The sequence below is a fragment of the Coturnix japonica genome, chromosome 8 (genome assembly GCF_054131305.1).
Source record: "Coturnix japonica strain WE chromosome 8, WE-NBRP24, whole genome shotgun sequence".
Classification (NCBI taxonomy): domain Eukaryota; kingdom Metazoa; phylum Chordata; class Aves; order Galliformes; family Phasianidae; genus Coturnix; species Coturnix japonica.
In genome coordinates this window covers 5,960,203-5,985,155 of record NC_140670.1, presented here as the reverse complement: position 1 = coordinate 5,985,155, position 24,953 = coordinate 5,960,203, and the positions used below count along the sequence as shown (strand labels likewise).

Sequence of the window (24,953 nt, the reverse complement as noted above, 5' to 3'; positions counted from 1 at the left end):
TAACAATAGGTCTCACGTAGTGACCTGCAAGAAGTTGTAGTTTTATGGCATTAGTACTTGATTTCTGTACTTTCATTAATATTAGCAGTAGTTTCACAAAATATTTGCAACAGTGATCAATTTGCAATAAAACAGAAAGATGCAGATGAATTGCATCTATCACTTTCAGGGCTTCATTTCATTTATATATAAACAGCTAATGAATTAGAGCAAACATAATGCTATTTCTTGACTGAGACTTTATCCATTTCACTTCAATTTCACAATACTTTCGCTCAGAAAAGAAACAATGTAAGACCTTGAAACTATAAAATCATTTGTAGTTATTTATTTCTAGTTATCTATCAGCAAGGGCTAATCAGTGGCAATCATAATTTTAATGAGTAAGAATAAAAAGATCACTCTGAAATACTATATACATGTCATTTTAAATATCTTCTTTGCATTAGATTGGCACAGACCATTTTGTATTTTTGTCCTTTGAAAAGATGTGGGCATCTCAGTTGAGTGCAAGTAGGCAGCAAATGTGCTCTGTGCTGCCTAGGAATGAGGAGCCATGGACTAAGGGATGTGATTACTCCCTTCACTGTGCATTTGTTATTCTGCAACTGGAATGTTACACTCAGTTTAGTAGGTTCCTCTGTAAAGAAAAATGTTGATGAGAAGGAACAGCTGAAGGAACAAGCTTTGCTTAGTTTAGCTCTAGGCTAACAAAAGCCTTCTTCTACCTATGAGGAAATCATTAACAGGATAGAACTGAGCTCTTTGTGGTCATGCCACAAATGAGACATGAAGTAAGAAGAAAGGTCCTGACTGGTTAAGGAAAAATCCTTAAGCCAATTTTCAAGTTGGGCAGGGCAGCAGATTGTCCAGAGGGGACTGTGCCGTCTCTGTGTTGTAAGATTTTCAAGACCCTGCTGGATAAAACCCTGATCAACCAGGTCTGACCTGATGGTTCACCTTGCTTTGAGCAAAAGATGGAATGAGAGACATTGTGAGGTACATTCCAACCTGAAAGCCTTGGGACCTATGAAAACCAAGTGTCCATGTCAGAGTGCAATGCTTTCATCAGGCTGATATAAGCCACTGTTCATGGCTGGCAGTTTTTCTAAGTCAAAGATGCTGACGTATGCTTCAAGTTGTTATCAGCAGGCATAAGTTACATTATTCTCTTAGGTAGTGTCTCTCTCGGTAGTACAGTAATGTGAAAAGCCTTAGAACATAAAAGCAAATCAGAAAGTCAGGATTGTGGTTCTACAAGAAAGGTGTAGCTGCTATGATCCTAGGGTCTGAATCCAAGCAGTGGCTGTGGTAAAAGGAAACAAATCTCCAGAAGCTAAGAAGATGCATGACAAGGTCCTACTGTTATTTCTGGCAAATGTGGGCTGTGTTCCTGCATGCTGTGATTGCTGCCACATAGCTCCATACTGCTCTGCATGTAGGCAGGAGCTGTGTTCATTCTGAACCTTCTTGTTTATCACATCCTGTGCTCTGCAAGGACTCAGTACTTCTTGCATTTACAGGATTGAAACATTTTTTTTTTCTGAAATGACATTGTTTCCCCCAAGAAAAAAAAAATAAAAATCTATCTATATATAAGTATATATCTCTACCTGTTCACGCAGGGCTTAATTTAGTGTGTAATATATTAGAACAGTACTGCAATGGAGAAGTTGCCCATGATAGATTGATTCTGCTGTTTCAACTATTTTTTGCTTGTCCTTTCTGTGGTGTTATCCTTCTTTGATCCATAATTAGCCAGGAAACTTAGCTGATGTTTGAACCTTGGTTAATTCAAGTTTTTCTTGTGTGTAAGCTTATGTTACTGACAAAAGGAAACTCCTACCTAATTTTTGTGGCAATACACATTGATGGCGAATGGTAAAGAAAACAGTCTGGTGGTTGAACTGTAATTCAACAACTAAAGAACAAACAAAAGTGGATTAGTGTGAATTACAAAGCAATATACCCTGCTCATTTACTTGTAACACTTATTCGGGTTTCACTGTGATTCCCAGCTTTAATAAGATAAGCAAAATGTAATGTAATACTGATCTTATGTTATTATAAATATATACATGCTGTTAATAGCTTAAGAATATCTCCTATTCACAAGGAAGTTTGCTGTAAGAAAAGATATCCCTGTTTTCTTGATACATTCTTTTCAAATACAACTTTTGTCTCATTTTAGTTTCAACCGGCATTCTTCCACCTCCATCAGCTACCAGTCGAAGAGGTATAAAAATGTTTTGTGCAGCTACTGTACTTTAAAAGCACTTAACAACCCAGTTGATTGCTGCTAATAGGCATCCGATGAAGCATTAACATAAAAAATCCTTACTTTCTTAAAACTAATAGTTTTCAGAGCCGGTGTTTAATTCATTGCCTCTCACATGCCATTGGCTGCTACAGATAAATCCATTAAGGGTTCTTTCACTGCTTTAGATATGCCATTGCTTCTTGTTACGTTTCAGCATCTTCAGCACTTAGGACATCTTTTCTTCATCCCTTTCTTTCCCTGTTTTTTTTTCTTTAATGATAACTCTATTTCCTTTTCTTCAGCAGAAATTCTATCCGATAAGTCTTATAACTTCACTAAAATCTCTAGTGATGTACTGTAACACTTCATTTCTCTTTGACAAGCCTCGTTATCTTCCTTACTGTACTTAATGTTCATCATACATTTGCAATAGATTTCAGTAATTGACTTCTAATTTTGTCATTAACTTGATACAATGAATAGGCTTCTTTTCAGTGTTATTTTTTTGTCTTTTAGATTTAATTACCTTACATATACGAGGAATCTGGTGGCATGGTTTTATCACGCTCTTAACTTTAAAAACCACTTGGATTTTTTAATAACCATTTCTCTTCAAAGCAGTTTGAAGTATCACTAATCTGGCTCAGAATTTCTTTGTGTTTTGTGTGTGAAGAAACATTGAAATGAACCTTGCTGTCAGTGAAACTGCACATCTGGGAGTAGGCTTTCTTGTGTGTAACTCGTTTTCACATTAAGTCTGTATCACATGCACAGTTTAAGATCTTTCTCTTCATATAGCAAATATTGAACGCTGATCCTGTAAAGGTAAGTATTTCTTACTGGTTTTCTGACTGGTTCACATTGAATATTAGATTTTCAAGCAATTAAAAATCTGTAGATACTGCATATTTAGCTAAAGATGTTTTGAACGTCCCTCAAGTATAACTCTTCCTATCTGTGCTACACTGGAAGCAATGATTCTCTGTGCAGTGAACCCAAGTACTGTGTCTTCTTATGCATCATAGGTGTACCAGTAGATGTTCGGAATGGAAAGCTGAAAGGTATGCTGTGCTTTGGTGGTTATGAAATCGTGGCACAGTTCATAAAAGAATTTAAGAGCCTCTTGGTCCCTAATAGGCCCAAATCCAGCCCTAACCCCTAGACTAGGTGAAGAAATAACTAGATACAGTCATTATAGCAATAGTGATCTTTCTAGGTCTAGCTAAGTAGACAAAATAAATGAGCCTGTGGCAGCAGAGCTCTGCAGGTTAGATCTTGCTAACTACTGTCAGAGGAGCAAAACGCTGGATTGGCAGGATAAGTTTATTTTGTTAAAAATTAGTAATCAAATCAAAAGGTTTCATCTGCGTGCTTTCTACCACCATTGGAAGGAATTTGCTGGTTTTGTCATAGGTAAAAACTATAACTTGCTCTTCAGATGAGATCTATTTCCATTGTCAGAGAAAGAACAAGCCACGATGTATCGTTATCTTGCAAATCAGAGTGTCTTATGCTTGCAAACTGTCTCTTATAGACAAAGTCAACTTAGAAGTAACTCCTAAAATCTCAGCACAAGGTGATAGATATCTGGCTCATTAAGACAGTGAAAATGAAAGAGTAAAACTATGTTACTGAGGTGAGTGAAAAAGATATTGAACTCTGAACGTCTTTATTAGTGCAGGCGCCTCAGTATTTGTCACCTCCCTTTTCTGTACTTCTTTACCTCATTGCTTCTTGCTTGCTTTGGATGTTGTGCTCTTTTAGGAGTCTGTGAAGCAAAGTTACTGCAAACAGAATCATCCTAAGGAATGGGAAAATAAAAGAGGCATATCCTTCAACATGTTACTACAATTAAACACAGAATAACCATCTAAGCTATAAAATGGAAGAAAAAAATTCCTTATTGATGCTTGGAACCCTGAGCAAAAGTTCTTAATCTAGGAATGCAGAAATCATGTAATAGTATTGCATGTCATGTATTTTTCAGTCACCGAATCCAAACATTAGGAAAAAAAAATAATAAATTATGATCTCAATCTAAATATGAGGCTATTTTTCTTTCTAAAGAGCTTCCAAATCTCTGTTAGCAATGGTAACTGTGAATCTCACCATGTTCTCTCTCTTGCTCTCACAGACGGTTCTTCTGGGGTACTTCAGAAGCTTCCATATCTCTTCCTTTTGTACTCAGTAACTTTTGCTGTTGATAAAATTGCTCATACCTTCGTTTTGTTTTTAGAAACACAAGCCAGTCATATACACCAGTGCCAGCTTCTGCAAGCTATGGTGAAAGTCCTGCTGCTTCAAAACCAAGAGTTGTCACTACTGCTAGCATAAAGCCCTCTGTCTACCAGCCAGGTAAGGAGATTCCCAAATACTGGTACACACGGGCATTTCTCTTAGAGAAAAATGTAAATAATATGTACATTTTGCTATAGGACCTATATGTTATCGGGAAATTTATATACACAGAACCAACTGAACTGATAATCTTGTTTCAGCTTCAGATCAAGGATTGTGTTGTATTTGTATTAGTGAATGTGTGCAACAAATGGAGGAGGAAGAAGATAAATAAGGGAGCAGCATGTAGAAATGGTGCGTAGGCTAGTTTGTCAAAATAAATGCATTTGCAAAATAGCCCAGTATGCTCATTTAAGAACCTCAGGGCACTTCTATAAAGTTCATAAAACAGCTTGAGAAAGCACACCACCTTAGGATGGAAACCAAATAAGTGGAGCAGGATATTTTCAACATAGATAAAACCACATAATTAATTTTTCAAATTCAGGCTTATATTTAGATTAAAGAATGACTTGTTAATGTACTTAGTAATACTATTCTTCCTTTTCCCTCAGATCCAATTACTCAAGGAATATATTTGATTATTCATTAAGGTGGAAAATATACTCCTCGATGTTCTTTAAATCCTCTTTGTATCAATGTGTTACAAATGGAGTACACTTCTAAAACCAGTGATGACCAAAATGTGAACCTTCAAAATGAACAAATTAAATGAGTTAGCAGTCTAAACGCAGCTCTGTTCCACATTAAGTTTTCTAATCTTAGCAAGGGATGTTGATTTTTATTTTGACAGTCAAGTACATATGAAAAGCTGAACAATTCTAAAAATCTTAAACTCATTCTTTTCTGGATCTACTGCATTAAAACTGATAACAGAATTTTACTTAGACAAGCAGACTTAGTAAAGCAGACAGAGTGATTTATCTTTGGATTTGAGATTTAAAGATGGAAAAATAAGTCTGTTCGGAGCTTTAATAAGCTATTTAGGGATCTCAGAATCAATAAAGCTTTTGCTTTCTCTTCGTTTCATTTTGGTTAGGTGAGTCAGCACACACTGTGTTCTCACTCAAGTGTTATGTCTGTCTTGCAAATGAAAGAAAGATGAGAACAGAGGATTTAGTTCCATAATGCAAATTTGAGCAAGCTGTGGAAGGTGACAGTATATTCAAAATAAACTGAGGTGTACAAAATCCCATGCTCATCTGGGGGGCAGTGCAAACTCTAGTTTATACAGATCTGCAGCAGACATAAACCAATGTCTGCATGTGTTAGGGAAGAAGCTGGCTATTGAATTCAACTCAGGATAAGAAGCACTGCTTTTACTTTCTGTGATAGGCATCTTCTTTGCAGTTCCACATATTGCTGGTTTTGAGCCCCACTGCCTCACAATGACAAATACAAAAAGTGCAGTATGAGAATTATGTTCTGTGTCACTGTATAAGCAGCAAAATTACTTCAAATCTAAGCTTTGTCTGCCTGCATGTGGGAAATTCTACTTCTGTAGGTAATGAAAGGATATAATGTATTCGAGAGGACATGAGAAAATATGAAATTATACAAATGTAATACTACAGATGCAAATAGCATTAAAGTTCACAGAGAGAAAAACAGGAAGTCTCTCTGTACTATTCGAGAGTTCAGTCTAGAATGGAATATTTCCATTGGGAGGTACCTACAAAGATCATCAGATCCAACAGCCTGACCATTTCAGGGATAAGCATGAGTTAAAGCTAATTATTGGTGCCCAAAGCCTCTTGAAACATGACACGTACAGGGCATCAATCACCTCAGTAGGAAGCCTGTTCCACTGTTCCTCTACTCTCACAACAAATAAATCTTTCCTGATCTCCCTCTGTCCCTCCCGTGGCACAGAATTGTGCTGTTCCTGCCCGTCCTGTCATCAGATACCAGAGAAGAGCCCAGCTCCTCCTCCTGTGCTTCCCCTCCTCAGGAAGTCACAGAGAGAAATCTGAGAATATACAGAAGTTATAAGATATATTCTATAACACCTCTCTAATTAAACCCCAAAGTGACTCAGGTGCATGAGGTTTAACAGATTTTATTGTAGGTTATTGGATTTTGCTTGGTACCTCTGTCAAGTATTATCCATTCAGTGTTGTAGCACTTCAATTGGAATGTTAACCTGGCCTTAAAGACAGATGCAGCTCTAAGCAAAACCAATGTGCTGCTTGGGAAGAGATGGAGGGAGGAACATTTCCTATCACTGATAGATCCTGTCACCGAGGAATTAGTTAGAAAAGCTCCTCATCCAACTCTGCCAATGCATATAAATTCTGCCCTGCAGTGTAAAATGCAACCTTCATCTGAAAGGATCAACTATTCTCAAAGGGTGATATATGAGAACACAACAATCATCTTTTTCCTCCAAGTGCAACCTTAGGCCTTAGCGGTTAAATCTTGTTTACACTGAAACTAATCTCACAATGAAGCTGCATTGCGGAGTATGTAGCTCAGATGTGAGTGAATCAGTAAGTCTGTGCTTTAAAGTAAGGGGAGAGAAGAACTTAATTCTGCTAGGAACTTTATGCTGCTAAAAATCTTTGTTTCTGTTGTTCCTATAGGGAGATCTTTGCCCACTTCTGTCCCACACATTATGGAACTTCTTTTAAGAGGCACATTGACTTATTTTCTAAACATGGTCCACTAGGTGGCAGAAAACACTCACGTCTCTCTTTCCTGCACTTCCCAGACTACAATAGCGCTTTCATATATTTCAAGCAACCCAAAGGCCAGCTTTATACTATAAAGTAACACAATACTTAAAAACGGGAAAGGAGATCTTTCCTTTTAAATCAGTAAGTCCAAACAGGGACTACTCACGTATGTAAAATGGCTCAAATGTAAAGGCTTGATCAGTTCCTTTAGAAATTAGTGGTAAGATTCCCACAGATCTCAATGAACTTTTCACTAATGCTTTAACACATTCAAGACTAGAATAGCAGGTTATGTACATTCTTATTTCATTTTAAGTTCTTCTGAATAGGAGTAGTGTCTTCTTATAGAGGGCCTGTTGCATTATCTCCTTTGTCTGTCATTTATTATACACTTGAACAGTATATACAATATCCATTGGCAGTAAATAAAGGGCTGAGGAGAGTTCCAAATTCCTCAGAAGCACGGAATCGGTTTGTTCCTACAGTTGTTAAAAGACCTCTTCTTCTCCTACCATTCTCTTCACATAACAGTAGTCCCATTGTTTCTCTCCTACTAGAAGAGAATCTGAAGGCTGAGAAACAAGGTGATGGAGGTTGAGTTACTGAATTATTTCAAGTATTCTCTCCTGCACAGGTAAAGGTTCACTGATACAGTGTGCAGCAAACAGCACCTTTGATTTGCTGTATAAATGTTGAAAGCTTTAGAAATATATAAACGTGTGAGGTAAACGTGATTTGCAGTGCCTGCAAATGAAATAGGTCGAACACATTGCAATGATGGTATTTTAAACCTTATAGTAATTCCAACCTGTTCACACGGTAATAAACCCAGCTTTTAAAATTAAATGATAATGGCTGAAATGTTATTTAACTATGGAGAAATCAGAGTTGTGCAGTTGTGAACACCTGATAAGTTGTCATTTTGCAGTAATTCCCCTGGTATCTTCTTTCAGCAATTGAGAATGAAGGATTTAGTTACTGGAAAGGGAAAATAAAAAAGAAATAGAAGTTATAGAGAATAAGAAAGGTGCATCCCAAGAGTTAAGCCTTCAAAGGAGTCTAGGCTACTCTGAACCCAGATAAATCATATGCTGTCTGCATTGATCAGAATAAACAGGAAAAATAAAACAAAATAATGACATTATGAGATTAAGGGATGGGGGTGCAGGGGGGGAAGCGGAAAATTAAGAGCTTGTAATTTACTAAAGGCAATTATTTAACAGAAAAAAAAAATAGTCCTAAAAACGTTAACTGCATTCATTGTTTGCTTTTGGATCCCTGGGTTTGAATATCTGACCATTTTGTTAGGCCCCTTGTGGTATGCGTTGCCTTACTTTGCATGAACAAGAACTGGCCGTGGGGGAGGGAGAATCCTTTCACAGAACTGAGTGAGCTAGAAGTCACCTTATTTAATTACAGAGTCTCCTAGGTGGGAGCCTTTTGAACTCACCAATTAGAGATGAAATATTGCCTTCTAATTTTGCCTAGCTTAATACCATAATACATAAATAGCAACAGCCCCGGGGCTTAAAGGCATTGGATACAAACTCTGCTCTGAAATCTTTAAACACTGTTTACCATTCCCAAGAGAAAAAAAATATATATATATATATATATATGTATATAAAAAAAAGCAGATGCCTCAAGCTAAGGTGGGATATGCAGTTGTATGAAGGAGAAAACCTGATGCCGAAGAATAGAAATGTTTTATCAGGAAGATGTGTTAGCAACTCTGAACCCAATAAGAATAGAATCAGAGATCACTAAGCTGACTGACCACAGTAGGTTGATATATATGCACTTTAAGCACCCACATATTTAACCAATCCACTTACGTTATTCTGTGTGGCAGTGTGAGCAAAGGGAGGAGTGGAGCGTTAAGTAAAATATCATCTTATCACCTCTTTATTATCCAGATATATTTGTGTTATATTCTGAAACCTCTCCTTGCTTGCAATACCTTCCTACCTGAAAGCCCCTTGAAACCACAGATCATATGTTTGCTCATCACTTTTTTGGCACCGTGATCTGCTTTGCAGAGTGTTTGCTTTGAGTGTGGGAGACTTAGTTTCTGTTCCAAATCTGTGCTCTCTAGTTTGGGCAGAACATTTCAACTCTCCAAGCTTCTACTCCTTTTCACACACGCTGACAATCCTTCGCTTGTTTTCTTTGCGTAGGAAAAACTGCTTTTAGTACTCCTGTACTTGGCAAAGCGAGGTTGTTTCTTAGGCAATGACTGCAGTCCTGCACAGTGCCAGATCTGGTGTTTTGGAAAGAGCAAAGCAGTAGGAAAACATCTCAGTACGAACAGGCTCTAGCTTCAGCTTATTTCTATGTGATAAAGCTCCACCCAAGATTAAAGCCTGATACATCCAAATAGACACTGTCTGTGCACAGTTTTATGTGCTATTGAAAAGGTGGGAGAAAGGAAGTATAATGTTTCTACTTTATAAATGGGAACTGAGGCACAAAGATACTACAACTCGCTCAAAGTTTATACAGGAAGTCTGTGGCAGAGCCAAGAGCAGAACTTAAGATCAGTCACAACCGCAAGTCTGGCCTTCCTCTGTGTGCTGCTGGCTTTGTTCTGCTCATCATGTGAGCTGAATTGGCTCCTTCAGCGTTGCTCGCAGTGCTCTCTATCTCTGTGTTCCCTGTGTGAGTCTATTTTATGTCAGAAACCTGGGAGTCTAACTTTCTACAAGTGGTAAGCAGTGCTGACATCTGCGGAAAACACTTCATTTGAACGAGGGTAATGAAATCAAAATCTGAGCGTAACGTTGTATTGAAATTGCATGGAATTCGGTGTAAAACTTTGTGACCCAATCTGGCCTTTCTATTTATAAGCCGTCTTAAAACAGATTTCATGGCAACATTCCAAATGATCACAGGACTGTCGTATCCATTTCTACTGGAAAATGAAGAGATATCTTTGAGAATGGTCTCCGTAAAGTCTTAGCAAGCCAGCAGGCAATGCTTTATGTAATGCACATGGATTCAAAGCCAACGATTGTGCTGAAATCCTTGGCTTCAGTCCAGAATTAGTGAATGATAATGGAACAGGCCGTAATAAATTGTCCTCTGAAGCTTTGGTTATTGTTTTGCCATAGGAAGAAAAGACTTAAAATATATATATATATATACTTCTTGGTTTCTTTTGGCATCCTTCAAACAGCACCTGCACCAGTTCATTCCTACACCCCTGCCAACACTGAGCCAGCAAGCCGTCCTCCCTGGGTAACAGACGAATCATTTTCTCAGAAGTTTGCACCTGGAAAAACCACCACCACTGTCACAAAGAACATCCTTCCCAGGGGTGCTCCGGTCCCACCTCCTGCCTCTACTTCTGCTTACCCGTCTCCAGTTTCAGCTTCTCCCCTGGCTCCTGCAATAGCCCGAGGAACAATTCAGAGGGCCGAGCGTTTTCCAGCCAGCAACCGAACTCCTCTCTGTGGGCACTGTAACAGCATAATTCGGTAAGGTTTTGAAGAGGGATAAAGCAGAAAAGACAGGATCACAGGGAGACTGGTTTTTAAACATTAACATACAGTACCAGAGCCTAAGCCTCAGTTAACAGACAACCCTGCTGAGTAGTTTATCTGCTTCATTAATTTAACATTTCCAGAGCTCATTCTGCTATGGTGTGGTTCGCTTTTTTTTTATCACTGTAAAGTTATACGTGCTGCTGGTTTGTTTCATGGATGCTGTGGCAAATCATTGTTTTTATAAACAAGTTTCTGGTCCCTAAGTACCCCTTCAAGGAGGTACATACACCACCGCTTTGAGAGAGTTGGTAGAGGGACAGTAGAAAAGGAACAAGACATCATTTTGGAACAGCAGCCAGAAGTAATTGTTGCTTCTGTGTCTGGAAAGATAATGCCCACACTCTATTATCAGTGATTCATAGCACGCCTCTCCCTCCTCTCCCAGTTCATTCTGCTGGATCGGTGCCCAGTGTAACTCTCTGGATTGGTAACTAACTTGAAGTAATCCACATTTAATGACAGTCTCATCCACTGAAAAGAGCTAGTTTGGGGATGTGGAACTACTGCTTGTCACCCTTCATATATTCGGAAACAGAAAGATTCCAGTAATAAAAGAATTAAATTCTGATTGCTGCACCTCATTACAATCAAGCTTAAATCACCAAAACCAATTTGTGTCTGCCATGTAATCAAGCAGCAGCTTGTCATCTGATATTCTAATGTTTCTAGAACATGCAGCAGTCTCTCAAAAGAAAATAAGACAGGAAATTAGGTGTATGTGTGTAGGTTTGGAAATTTGCCTGCTTTTTTTGATTACAAATAGTGGATTTATCTTCTGTTTTACAAACCCTGGTCTTTTTCCTATTGTCCTTGCGGCTGGTCACAAAGATCACTTCCAGCCATGCAGATATAAAAACCACAGATCGTTTTCCTGACAGCTATTTGGAAATACAATAGATGTGTCTAAACAATGAAATACTTGAAACTGTTGGCAAAGTGTTTTAGTAATAATGGTTAAAAAGACACTTTCTGCTCAGGTTTCTGGATCTTATTTTAATATGCACCTTCATAATCTGAATAGAATGCTTATTATACATGGAAGCAGCACCAAGCAAAATGGGCTTGTAGTCGGGGTCGCTCGGTATCTTTGCAGTAAAACATATCTTTGTTCACAGGGGTCCTTTCCTAGTAGCCATGGGTCGCTCCTGGCACCCAGAAGAATTCAACTGTGCTTACTGCAAGACATCCTTGGCTGACATGTGCTTTGTGGAAGAGCAGAATAGTGTCTACTGTGAGCGCTGTTATGAGCAGTTCTTTGCACCAACCTGCTCAAGATGCCACACTAAGATCATGGGGGTAAGAAAGAGAACCATTACTTCAACTACATGTGGTCCACTGAAATTAGAAATAACTTAAACTGTAAGCAATTGAAGTTATTTATTTCCTCCTTTTTCAATAATACTTTCTTAGCCTGATAATTTTAGAATGAGGAACGCATTATTTTTATAATAATCACTGCGCAAACAAAATCTTGGCTATTCCTGTGCTTTATCCAACTAGAAAGAATAAGTAATCCAATACCCAATCCAGTAAGATACTTTTAACAGTCTGTTTATGCATGCAATTACAATGCACATGTCTTATGTTTCTCTTACCGAGGAAGAAAGAAGTACTGCATCCCTTTTGACTGCTTAGCTGTCATCTTTTGACATCTGTCTAAATGTTGGCATTGACTGAGAAGATGCTTTTCTCTGCTATTGCCCATTAGGGGTGGCAGCATCAGTCATTTATGGTGGAGCTCTGGCTCTGCAGCAGTAGGAGTAATTTCACAGCAGAGTACTGACTTACCTAATTAATGTTGGCACAGATCAGTCCATCATTAGGGATTTTCATTGGGAAAATAGCAAAGATGCCAGCTGCCTCTATTTATATTAATAAGATTTCTCTATCTGTTCTTTGCTTCTTAGTTCAGTGAGGTTCATAAATGGATCCAAGCCTATTTATCGGTGATAACTGTTTTGCAAACAGTAACAGAAGTTAATGAATCTCAATGGTGATTTTCTATACAGAAAGCGTAAATTAGACAATTTTGATTAAGGGTGTGGAAATGGATTTCAGTCTCTTTTTATCTCAGTTGATGGAAATAAAACTTTCAAAGAATCAGAATCTATGTATTTAACCAGAAACAGTGTAAGATAGAACCTAGATTCTTAGCTGCTGTAAGTCACTGCTTCCCTGAAGTTAACCAAGCTAAATTACTCCAGTTAAGCATCCGTCCCTTTGAAAGTTTGACAGAGGTGCACAGTCAGATACTGAACTGACACAAGACTGATAAATTAGTAGGTACTTAATTAGACATTAGAGGACAGCACAGCAGCTTTTAGGCTTGCGGAACTTATGAATGACAAGATAAGAATGAATAGAGATTTCTCCATACTGGATGGAAGAAAGAATGTGATAAAATCTGAATATTCTGCTCAAGATATGTATTACACAGAAAAGACTAAAAAGGAGAGTTGTCAGAGTCTGAGTGGTGACTCTCCATTAGTCATTATTGTATTAGTTCAAGTGAACACAGAAATTTGGCTAAAATAAGATACATTAAAGAGTTATTAGCAATATTAACAATGCTGTAAGCTGATGCTTATGCCAGAAGGTTGTTAAACCTCTGCATTAATTCCAATCATTTATTCCTGTTTCCTGCGCCATCCATTTCTTGGTACAGGATAAGCTTTTGCGAGGCTATACACACAGCTGAAGAACTGCTAAGGGTTAAGATAGCCTGACAAAGAAAGGTTTTGTCCTGTGAACACTTAGCCTGTGAAAAGTTTTGAGCATCTCTGCCTTGCGTTTTTTCTCCAGTAGGTAGCTGCAGTGCTTACTATTCTGCTCGAGATTTTTGTTTCTTTACTTTACAGGAAGTGATGCATGCCCTAAGACAGACTTGGCACACAAGTTGCTTTGTTTGTGCTGCTTGTAAGAAGCCATTTGGGAATAGCCTCTTCCATATGGAAGATGGAGAACCTTACTGTGAGAAAGGTATGGCAAGGTGGACGGTTAGTATTCATGTGCTTTATGTTATACGGAAGCAACATACAAATAAAGCAATTGCTAGACAAAATAAAACCAGCTATCCAACCAAGAGTGTATTTTGTCTTCACTGTCTGCATCTAAAAATGTTTCCTTCTTGGTATTTTTTCCACTTAATGATAGGTTGGCAGAGTGCTGGTCTTTTGGGCCCTATGTCCCAGAGTGCCTGACTTGATTTATCTCCCTAACCTATCATAACAGTTAGCTCTAATTTCTCTCCCTTCACATTTGCTCCTGTCCCCATAGCTTCCCTTTTATCTTCTGCTCAGCACGAATCTATCTTTTACTGGGGTGAGCAGCTCTTCTTCAGGCAGTGCTTCTATACAGTATGTGTGGATCTCTCTGCTCAGTTTTGATGCTTCTGTCCCAACCTAAAACTGAACAATATACGTAAAGATCTCTCTGCACAGATGTGCAGCACACGGTAGTGCAGAGCGCTGTTTTCTGAGTGCTGCTTCTTGCCATCTAAGAAAGGGAAAAGTCTGGATTTCCAAAAAATACAGAAGAGGTAAATGGAGTGGCCTGACAAGGTCAGGAGGCAGGCAAAAGTTCTGTAAGCCCATCCTTGTGCTGTGAATGTGCTTCTGGCGCAGTTTTCTTTGGAGATGCTTCCCTTATGATTTTCACATCATAGTAACTCTTAGCAAAGAAAGAGAATCCTACAGCATGACTGACTTGATGCCCTTTAAAACTGCAGTTTTTGCCACAGCCTCTAATCACTTTCATTAATTACATATATCTTTTGAGATTCTGCTTGTCTCTTTCAAGTTATTTGCAAGTTGGACTTGATATTCAAAATAGAGATGCATTATGCTTTATATTTCTAAACATAACTTCGGATGTGATGAATGTTTTAGTGTGTGTTCTGGGTTTGCGATGACAACTTGTACTGTACAGCCATAGGGTGTTGCACTGAATTTGTATTTAAATAATGGGGGGAGAAAGAAAATGCAGCTCTAAGTTTTTGTTATGGGAGGGTTTTAATAAATCTAGTAGGAAAATCTGAGCAAAAACAATCCAAAAAAGTTGACCTCTGGAAATGTTCCATTTCTTTTGGGTGATTATGTTATAAGAGCTTGTTCTAAGTTTGCTTTTTATTCTTTTAGATTATATTGCTTTGTTCAGCACAAAATGCCATGGCTGTGATTTCCCTGTTGAAGCTGGAGACAAATTCATTGAAGCCCTTGGACATACTTGGCATGACACCTGCTTCATCTGTGCTGTAGGTTCTATACCAAATCCTATCTCATTTCTTTATGCTTTCATCACAAATCGTTAAGTGACAGGAGAAGACCTGGAAGCAGAAATAACTAACATATGCCTGAGGATGCAGAGGGATTGAATTTCATTTCTTTCTTACAGATGAAGAGGGATTAAAGTCATTTCTCCTCTGTAAACTTTTATTAGAATTAATAAATCTGACCATCACAAGTGAATGCTTTTTAATAAATCATACAGTTTTGGAGAGTCTGCATGTGTGTATGTATATATAACATATATATAGTTGTATATAGCACTATTTGCTATTATTCTAATATTTACCAGAGAAATCAGGATTTAAAATAAATTAATGCCATTGAATACTGTATGCACAATCTTACTTACAAATGCAAAGTGCAGTTTGCATTTCCATTCAGAATTCTTATTGAAACTTGCAAAAAGGAATCTGTTTAGTGAGAATGAATAGTAATTCATGCAGAGGTTGGTCATGCTCATCAGTTGTAGAGTGGCCATGTTCCTCCACTGCACACACAGTAGTTAGATCTGTATGATAAGCAGTACTTTTCATGTGGTTCCAATACAGCTGTGCTGCTCCATAGCATATTATTCATATGGTAATGAAAGAGCCTCTAATTAGCTAAGAAATAGTATGTTGGCCACACCAGAAGTGACAATTTCTAAGATTTGTTGAACTTAAATATTCAGTTTTTTTCTGATGTTCTTATCGTCATATTCATTCACATGGTTCTTCTTAAGCCTGCCGTAAACAAGGACAACATTTATTAGATTCTAATGCACTGAATTCCTTAAGTGGTTTAGCTAACTCTGATCTCACAACAACAGGTTGTTGTGCTGCCCAGTGTGGATATCAGCACAATTCCAGGGCAGATAACACTGACCTACATCTAGGCTGCCCTGCCCTCATCTATGCATTTTCACACATTTAACTATGTCAGCACTGGCACTTACAAAGCCAGAGAGTGAGCTTTATTCATTGAAAAATAATCCACAATTTCAGCAATACCAGCGGTCTGATTGAGTTATTCCTTGATCACAAAATCCACCCAAGTAGTGACGGGAATGAATGCCTGGTGGTGCCACAGCAGGAGGTGCCCTTAGGACCATGCTGATCATGCATTGCAAGGATTGGAATCTAGGCCTTGAAGTCTGAGCTGGCTGTGGGTGTGTTTGAGTGTGCAACTAACCAAGCCAAGACCTAAACTAACTCTGTCTCTTTTCCCCTCTCTAATTCTAGGTATGCCACGTGAATTTGGAAGGCCAACCGTTCTACTCCAAGAAGGATAAGCCATTGTGCAAGAAGCACGCCCATGCCATCAATGTTTAAAAAATAAGCTGGAAGTCAGTAATGCTGGGGAAACCTGATGACTAAATAAGCGATTATAAAGTTGATAACCGTGGCTAGCATTTGTCTTGGTAAAAGCTATAAAGTTGATATTTCTAAAGTTTCGTTTTAACCTCGTTTCTTATAAGCAGAACATGCTTTTGCGTGGTTCACACAAAAAGAATAATCAAAACCAAATTAAAAACTCCATTTAAAAACAGATTATTAGTGAAGCAGTTTGGAGAAATATTGATTAAAACCTGTGATTGAAAATGTAATGTGTAAATAACATTTAAACTGCCCGCTGCAGTTTTACTGCTTAGACCACACACTAGTGTTTAAGAATAACAGGAAAAGTCCTGTTATTGTAATTGTAATAACTCGCTCTCCTATAATAGCTCATTTTCTTTCATAAAAAGAATGAGTAAGTGCTATACGAACAATAATCAGTAGAACCAAAGGGCACAGCTTTCAAAGGGAAGTAAATAGGTTAGGGTTTCCTCTGTGAAAAGTGTGTGCTATTCCTTTATGTTGTGGTGCTACCTCATAGCATCAAATATTTTAGATTCTTTCCAAAGAAGTTGTTTGCCTTGAATCCATGTGTAGCTGGGTAGACAATGTAGACAATGAGTAGCTTAGTTTGAGAATGGACTGGAAATGGAATTAACTCCTTCCACACCCAGTAAGTTAGAGGAAAGCATTGGGTCGACTTCGCTAGTGAATTTGGCTTATACATGAGCAGTAGATACCTCACTTTCAAATCTTAATGGAAAAGACTAACTGTCTTTGTCCGGCCTCCTCTTAAATAGAATGGAATCAGGCTGGCTGGAAAGGAACTGCGGTCATTAATTCAAAACCAGTTTGCCTTTCCTCTTGTGGAAAAACAAATATTGAATGTTACTTTGGTTTGTAATGTCCATTGATATAAGTGGGAGGTAGGAACCCATTTCTGGCTATTTAACACTGATTAACGATGAAGACGCATTTCTACCTAGTACAGATTGAGAGTGGGAGATACCTTGCAGAAGTAGCCAAATCTATCCCACGTACACAGAAAAAAGGCACCTTTATTACTCCTGTAGAACATAATCCATCAGTGTTTTATCAGCATAAATGAATGCTGATAAAAATTCATTGGGCAGCAAAACCCCACAGACAGATGCTTGTTATTGTTTTCCTTAGTTTAAATATAACACATTCTAAACTGTAGCACTTGCCATTGTAAGACAGTAGGCCCTGGCATTTAATCATAGTCCTATTTTAAAATATTTCATCAAAAACTTCAAAGTTGCTCAAACGTTTATAGAACTGTTCTTTGTGTTTGGTTGAGTTGGTTTCTTGAAAGCAATACTCGTAGTTCTAGCAACGATGTTGAATTCCTAATTTTAAATACCTATTTGTATTGGAGGCAGCAGTTGTGTTGAATAGAAAATGGAGTTAAAGTGGAAAGCTGAATCACTATTCAAGTTCTATTAATTTGCTTCAGTGGAAATTATGGTTGTATATCAACGGCTTGCAGTACTGAGAGTATTTAATTAGTATTGCTGAGGGTGAGAATGAGTTCTGTGAGCCACATTCTGGTGCTATCTGCACACTGCTGTACTTTGTGTTTTGAGTAACCAGGAATGACTTGGCGTTGTCTGTCTTTTCCCTCCTGTTGGTAATGCCAGTTCTGAGAAAGTAGGTGTGTCTCTTTAGTGATGAAATGTTATCCAAAGCTGTGGGGAGAAGTAGGGGGAGGAGGAAAGAAAAGAAACGGGGGGTTATAATATGTGAATTAAATTAGCTGCAGGCAGTCCTCAATCTTGGAAGAAAATAACAACCTAAACTGCCTGTGGCAGTTCTGACATGTATGACCTGTGTTTATTCAGCAGGTATCTGATCTGAGTGCTTACAGGGTCAGATTTTGAATGCATTAGTTATTCTGTAACGCTACTACATTATATGCAAAGCCTTTTTCTTTTTTTCTTTTTTTTTTTTTCTTTTTTTTTTTTCCTATAGGAAACAAATTTTCTGTTTTCAGTCAGTGCTGGGCTGAAGTAAATCTGGTTCCATTAATTACACAACCCAGGTATTTGGCTCATAATATTCTCCAGAGGAATAAATTATAATCATGGAAGTTAAATACATTTTTACCCATGTTTGACTTCATTAAATACCTTTTTATAGCAGTGAGACAATTCTATATTTCCTTTTAATTTGGGAATGCATTGAAGGTGCTCCTTGGGCAGACTTCCATGATAGCCACTGCCTGGGACTGGTCTCTTACTGTCAACATCAAACTCTTGAAACAGGGAGTCTGGTTCCTTGGCACGACACAATGTCAGAGCATGTTGACACCTCAGGAGAATGTCATGAGCTAATCCATGTGTGTATGTGTGTCTCTCTCTCCCTCTCCACCTTCTCTGTCCCTATAAGCTCCCTCTTTGCTGGTACTGTGAAGGATACAGCATTTTAGGAAATGGTCAGAGAGGAACGGCTGCAGCTTAAGCAGGGGTGTGCAGTGTGTACAGAGCTGGGGCTGCTTCTTTCTTCTCTGTCTTCACAAGGGACCCCCAGTCTTTGCAGTTGGGACTTCCCATCAGGAACTCAGGTGGACAAGTATGGGATGCTGGAGGACTTCCATCAGGGGTCTCAGTGTGGGCAGGAGAAGGTTTGGATCAAAAAGGGCAGAGCGCCTGCAGCAGACAGGATGTGTGGGGCTTGAGGGCCTCTGGTATTGGGTGGTAAGGGTGAAGCACTGAGGAGGCAGAGGAAGCCAGGGCTGGAGGAAGGGGAAGAGCTAGGTAAGGCCAGTTGCACTAAGTTGATGTATTAGATACTTGGGTTGGGGCAGAGGGGGGAAGGGGGAATAGCCAGCATGACTTGCTATGGTTGAGGAAAGGGCTTGGTGCAAGAAGTTGGGGTACAAAGAGCTCACGATAGTCCCAAGATACAGTATGAATGTATAAAGACGGAGTGAGCAAGGAAGATCCAGGATCCTATCTAGCACAAGTAAGCACTGCAGAAGGGTGAATGCAGTGTATGTCGGGTGTAGCTGAGCTAGCTTGTGCAGTGGTGACTGTGATAACGCAGCAGTAGAGATTTCAGTGGGAGCTGTGCTAACTTGATGGGGTCCTGAAAATTTCCTTGGACAGGTAACCTGCACTGTAACACGTGCCCTGACTCCAGCTGGTGTCTGAGCAAGTGAGATTAAAACTCGTTTACATATCAGTTTATGAGGTACAGTGATATCTCTGAGTGAAGAACAGAGATACCCTGAGGATTAACATGTAATAAATTTCCTGTTTTGACTTGTGCTGCTTCATAATATGGTCCAAAAATAGAGAATCCACTTATCTGCCCTTACATAATTTTTGCACATATCTGAACCAGAAATTTGTGAGTAGTAATGTATAATTTTGACTTTCACAGGGATAGAATCCCACGTAACTGCTGATACTCTCCTGCCACGTCTCCTTTCTGACGTGGAGGAAAAGATTCATAGTTATATAATTCAGAACAGGGCCCTTCAACTATCACCAAACATAAATGATATACAAAAATAGTGTTTGCAGGATGAATGATGTGCACTTGTTTATATTTTATGTCTTGAAACAGATGCCTGGGATAAATCCTAAGTTCCTCTAAATATTTGTATTAATTAACATGGGACTTTACATAATAAAAGGAAGATCCTGTACCTCTGAATGACCAAATGAGAATACTGGTATTTTATCTAATAAGGTGTTCAGCATCTTTTCAGTCAAAGCCTCCCAAAATGACCTTAATGCTTTTTCTCTTTTTCTGCTCTTTTTGCTTAAGAGATTAAAGATTACCAAAGAAGGCTTTGCCTTTATTATCTGAATAGAAAACCACTGATCTGACTTATTTATGCTAAGTTAATCTGTAATGTACTGGATTCACACATTGCCATTTTAAACAAGGAGAAACATTTTACTTTGGTCCTTCAGTGGTCAGAGCTTTGGGTGAAAGGTTTTCTTAAAGACATATTTATGTTTAATAATGTGAACATCCACAGCACCGAACACACTCATCAGTGTCTAATGCTGGGCATGCTAATGTTTGTTTGTAGTACTTGTCTCCAGGTAGCAGGTATGAATTTGTTTAGTATTTACAAACATCAGAATTTGAAACTGAGTGATTTCTTGTCTGCAGTGATCATAGGAGTCTAGGTTTTATAATATATTTACATGTTGACTTGATGCCACAAGTGCCCTTGCTTTTAGATACATATTTTTCTGTGCAGCATGGTTTATGAGGTGTGAGTAACTGTACCTTGCATGGATTACCTGTGCCAACATGGATAAAACAGTCTAGTAATAAAATGAATGTACAAATACATTTAAAGCTTTACGATTTGGACACATTTGTTAATATGGCATGTGAACAGCTGACAGCGTACACAAGCTTGTATTCTCTACTTCAAACCTGAAAATAAAATGGAAAGCATTGGTTTCAGCCTCAGTGCGTATCAGTCTTGAATGTTTTATTAACCAAATTGTGCTCTTCTAAACAAACATTAGTATGCTTAAAAGATGTAGTGTACCGACAGTACATGTTGTGACTTAGCAAGACTTGTATACTGATAGACCTTATTGTGTCAACAAATACTGTTTACAGCGAGTTTACAAGGAATGGGTAAATTCTGTCTTGGGTTACATGGATGAACCTGAGAACGAAGTTCGATTGCATGGTGGATGTTCTTGTGTTTCTTAGCAGAAGTGACTTTAAATAACACACAAAGTGTTTTAAATGTTCTCATTGAACTCTAGTGCCAAAAAAAAACCTCACAAATGAAAGGGTATCTTCATATAGCAGCGTGACTTATTAAAACAGCCGTTTAGTGCATTCCTCACCCCTCAGGCATGCAGTGTTTTTAAAGATGCAACTAATTATATTAAACATAATGTAGAATTCAGATAGTAAATGGACAAACTTGGCTTTAGATGGCATTACAAAGTACGGTATCGGGAACTGTGAATTTGTGAACTTTGATTTTATTTTACAGCCCTAATTTGTTCACAGTGTGCATAAGGAAAAACACCATTCAGAAGCACAATCAGAACATACGCAGATTGCTTTTAATTTTGAATTGCTCTTTTTCCAGATTGCCTGTGCTGACCTTTAAACTTTGCACCAGACAGTTGTACCGTGATCCCTGGGGAGCTGAGCGGTACAAAGGGGAGGCGCTGGAGGTATAACGCTCTGCCACTTAATAGGGTGCAAAAAGTGAACAGAGCAAAGTTCATTAGAGAAACACACGGTGCAAAACAGCTTGACAAGTGTTGCATTAAGAGGTTCTTAATAGAAGAGAGATTATGATTTGCTCTGGATAAAATGGTGATTTCAAGATCATTTCGGCTTTGGCGTTGCTTTTTCCCCTAATTGTGAATCTTAAATTCTGCCAGTTTCTGTTGATTAAAAAAAGAAAGGAATGTGTGAATAAGATTGCCGAAGCCATTATTGAGTACACAAAGAAATGCTTTGTTCTCTCAGCCAAATCGCAGTTATAGATGAGATTCAGATGATACTCAGGCACAGATTTTGTGTTTGATGCATGTAAAACGTGACTTAGCTGTTAAAAATACAGTTTCTTCTCCCTTAGGAAGATGTTATCAAAATAGAGCAGTAACTAATGTGTGTTGTATTAATAAGCAATGTTGGGCTGATGTGCAAGAATTTTTTTGTGTGTAAAAAGAATAACCTGAATTATTTTTTTCATTAAAAAAAAATAGCCTTTTGAACAAAATTTGTTTTCTCCTTTAAAAGTTCACACACTTCAGCTGCGAGGAAGTATGCATAAGATTAATGATTTAATTACTTCAGAATTCAGATTACTTTCATTAATGACAGAGAAGTTAAGGAAACTGCTTTGGCTTAGTTTTGCCATGTGCAGTGTTAATGAAACGGAGCGCCAGTCTTTCTGAGTTGGTCATGTTTTCAGTTGAATACAGTGCTTTCAATATCTGTGGAATGAATACACGTGGCTACCAGAAAGCCAGGAAGCTTGCTGTTCTTTTGGAACAAAAAAAAATCCAGATGCCCTGGATTTTTAGGGAGCTTAATAAATATCTATATTCATAGTCTCAGAAATTCTTATTTAAGAATTTATTATTTACAGGATTTATTAATTTTTAGATATAATAATACATAGACTGCAAAGACAATGATGGGACCAAGGTTTAGCTTGGTTTAAAGAAACCTTAGTCGTGATGAATGCATGTATGAACATGTGCATGGATTTGAACAGGAAACCACTCAGAATTGAAGTTCTGATTCCCTTTAACTGGGTCCATTTTATACCCATGGTATTTCAGCCTAAATTCTTGGAGACGTAGTCCATTTACAATAGAATCATAGAGTCATAGTATTGCTCAGGTTGGAAAAGATCTTAAAGATCATAGAGTCCAACCACAACCTAACCATGCTACCCTAACTCTAACAACCCTCTGCTAAATCATGTCCCTGAGCACCACATCCACCTCCCGGGGGAGCCTATTCCAGTGCTTAACAGCTCTTTCTGTAAAGTTTTTCCTGATATCCAACCTAAACCTCCGCTGGCACAACTTAAGGCCATTATGATAGTGTAATAAGCATTAAATTGAATGTACTCAGAGGCTTTGTCTCTGTTATCAGGCATTTGTGATTTCTCTACATTTGTCATAGTATGGAACATGTGGGAACATAAAAAAAGCCCAACACTTCAGACAAAACATTGTTTCTGTGTTATAAACATAGACCAAACATATTCTTTCCCAGCCTCGTACTTTTCTGCAGTACCTAATGCCACTAGCAGGTCTACATCTTCCATAACCTATTTTCTTCCTGGATATTCCTCCCTGCGCTGATTCTGAGGATGTTACAGATTTACCCGTGCTTTCTGCACGTGGGGAAGCCTGAACTGAGTTATGGTTACACATGCTTGTAAGCTGTGTAATAATGTGGGGTAGGAAGCAAAATAATGTGCTGTGAAGCTAGTGTGGGTGTACTCAGCCTACTACATTCTAGAAAAGATGGATTTACTGAGATTCACTGTGTATACACAATATATATATAGTACTTACTGAAAGTTACTGTTCTACTGGATATGTGTTAAGTAATGTCTGTACTGCACTCCATATGCTTCTGGGCACAAAGTCCTTTCAAGAAAAGCGGTGGCCCTTGTCAGAGAGGTTGAGGTTTTATCTATCGCATCAAACATAACATACCTGAATCTGAACACTTCTGGAATACTGACAGAGCACAGTTAGCCTTTGAGACTGTATTCCCAGTGCCAGCTGCTGCAGCAAGAAGAGCAGAACAGAGCTGTAATTTATGTGGATTATGATTCTCTGCCATCTGTATTATGTACACCAGTTTCTGGAATGGCAGCTTGTGTGAATTGCCTTTGTTCTGTTACTCTGTTGTGACCCCATGAGCCTGAATAAAAATTTGCAAATATTTGATTTGGCAGAATTTATTAGTGCTCACGTAGGAGGATTCTACTTGTCCCTTTCTCCCCATCACACTTCTTCAGCTTTTCGTTGCACATCTTATGTATTTGAAAGAGTTTGGTGTTGTAATTACACGTATGCACACAACATAAAGGTTAAGGTTAGGAGGAGCATCCTAATAGCTTCAATTAATCAAGGCAAATATAAAGCACACAACTCACCTTTTCTAGACTTATCTGGCTGTTGGCTGATGGAGATTTCATTGAATTCCTAACATGTCACAGAACCTGTTGTCTGTTGTCTAAGGTAAGATTTTATGCAGCCTGCTAAAGAACAGTGAAGTCTTCTACTTTCCTCTGATCTAATAACATTAAAAGTAATAATAATAATAGAACAATCCTTAAGTCAAATATTTATTTTAGGCTTTTCATGAATAAGTTCAACTACTTAGAAGTGAGCAATTGTTATCAAGATAATCTAAATGTAGGAGTGTGAAAATGTAGAGAATGTACCATTAGCATTATAATTGACCACAGAATTTACCCTTCCTTTATTCATCACAGGAAAAGTCATTGTAAGTTTATTAATGGTGAAAGGTTCGGTCATAGACCTTCCTAAGGAAATAGGAGCAGTGTATCAGGATATCCTTCTTCCGCCCCAGAGTACCAATACTTTCAATTTTATATACAACGGAAGTAATTAATTGTAACACAAAGAAGCACAGCTGTGTTTCCTGATGGTCACACATGCAATAGCTGCTATTGTTAGCATTTTGAATATGTACACCGAAAACTGTTTGACTGCTTTGAAAACTATATACTTTGGGCAGCCCCTTTTGAATTTATTGTAGCATTTTAATACGTGACTATCTTAGACCTGATCCTGCATCCCTAATCAGGTAATTTTTGCTGATGTCAGTGGGAGTTTAAACTGAATTAGATATAGTTGCCAAATACAGAGATTTGCAGGCAAAGGCCATTTCTCATTGGAAGCAATGGAAGTTAGATTATTTATCAGGACTTGCTTTCAGTTGTGTGTGTTTTTTGAACTTACTCAAGTTCCAGTACATACTCAATTATCTTTAAGACAGGGGGAAAAGATTTCTTACTATGCCCTTACTTCATTACACATTGACTACTGTAACTG

General features: G+C 38.2%; 1 protein-coding gene across 19 annotated transcripts in view; it reads left to right on the top strand.

The window, feature by feature from the left end:
- LDB3 (LIM domain binding 3) overlaps positions 1–20,838 on the top strand; it is a 104,379-nt gene extending 83,541 nt beyond the window's left edge. For 12 of the 19 annotated variants that reach the window (XR_014948491.1, XM_085553907.1, XM_085553898.1 and 9 more), the window contains 7 exons: positions 2,192–2,236; positions 4,497–4,615; positions 10,409–10,709; positions 11,894–12,074; positions 13,637–13,757; positions 14,915–15,030; positions 16,285–20,838. Coding sequence is in view for 18 of the 19 variants with exons in the window: in XM_085553907.1 (XP_085410033.1) it covers positions 2,192–2,236; positions 4,497–4,615; positions 10,409–10,709; positions 11,894–12,074; positions 13,637–13,757; positions 14,915–15,030; positions 16,285–16,374 (973 nt within the window). In the remaining variant the exon portion in view is untranslated. The remainder of the gene's footprint in view (positions 1–2,191; positions 2,237–4,496; positions 4,616–10,408; positions 10,710–11,893; positions 12,075–13,636; positions 13,758–14,914; positions 15,031–16,284) is intronic. The other 7 variants (XM_085553903.1, XM_085553901.1, XM_085553910.1 and 4 more) reach the window with 1 other exon arrangement.
- The last annotated feature ends 4,115 nt before the right edge of the window (positions 20,839–24,953 follow it).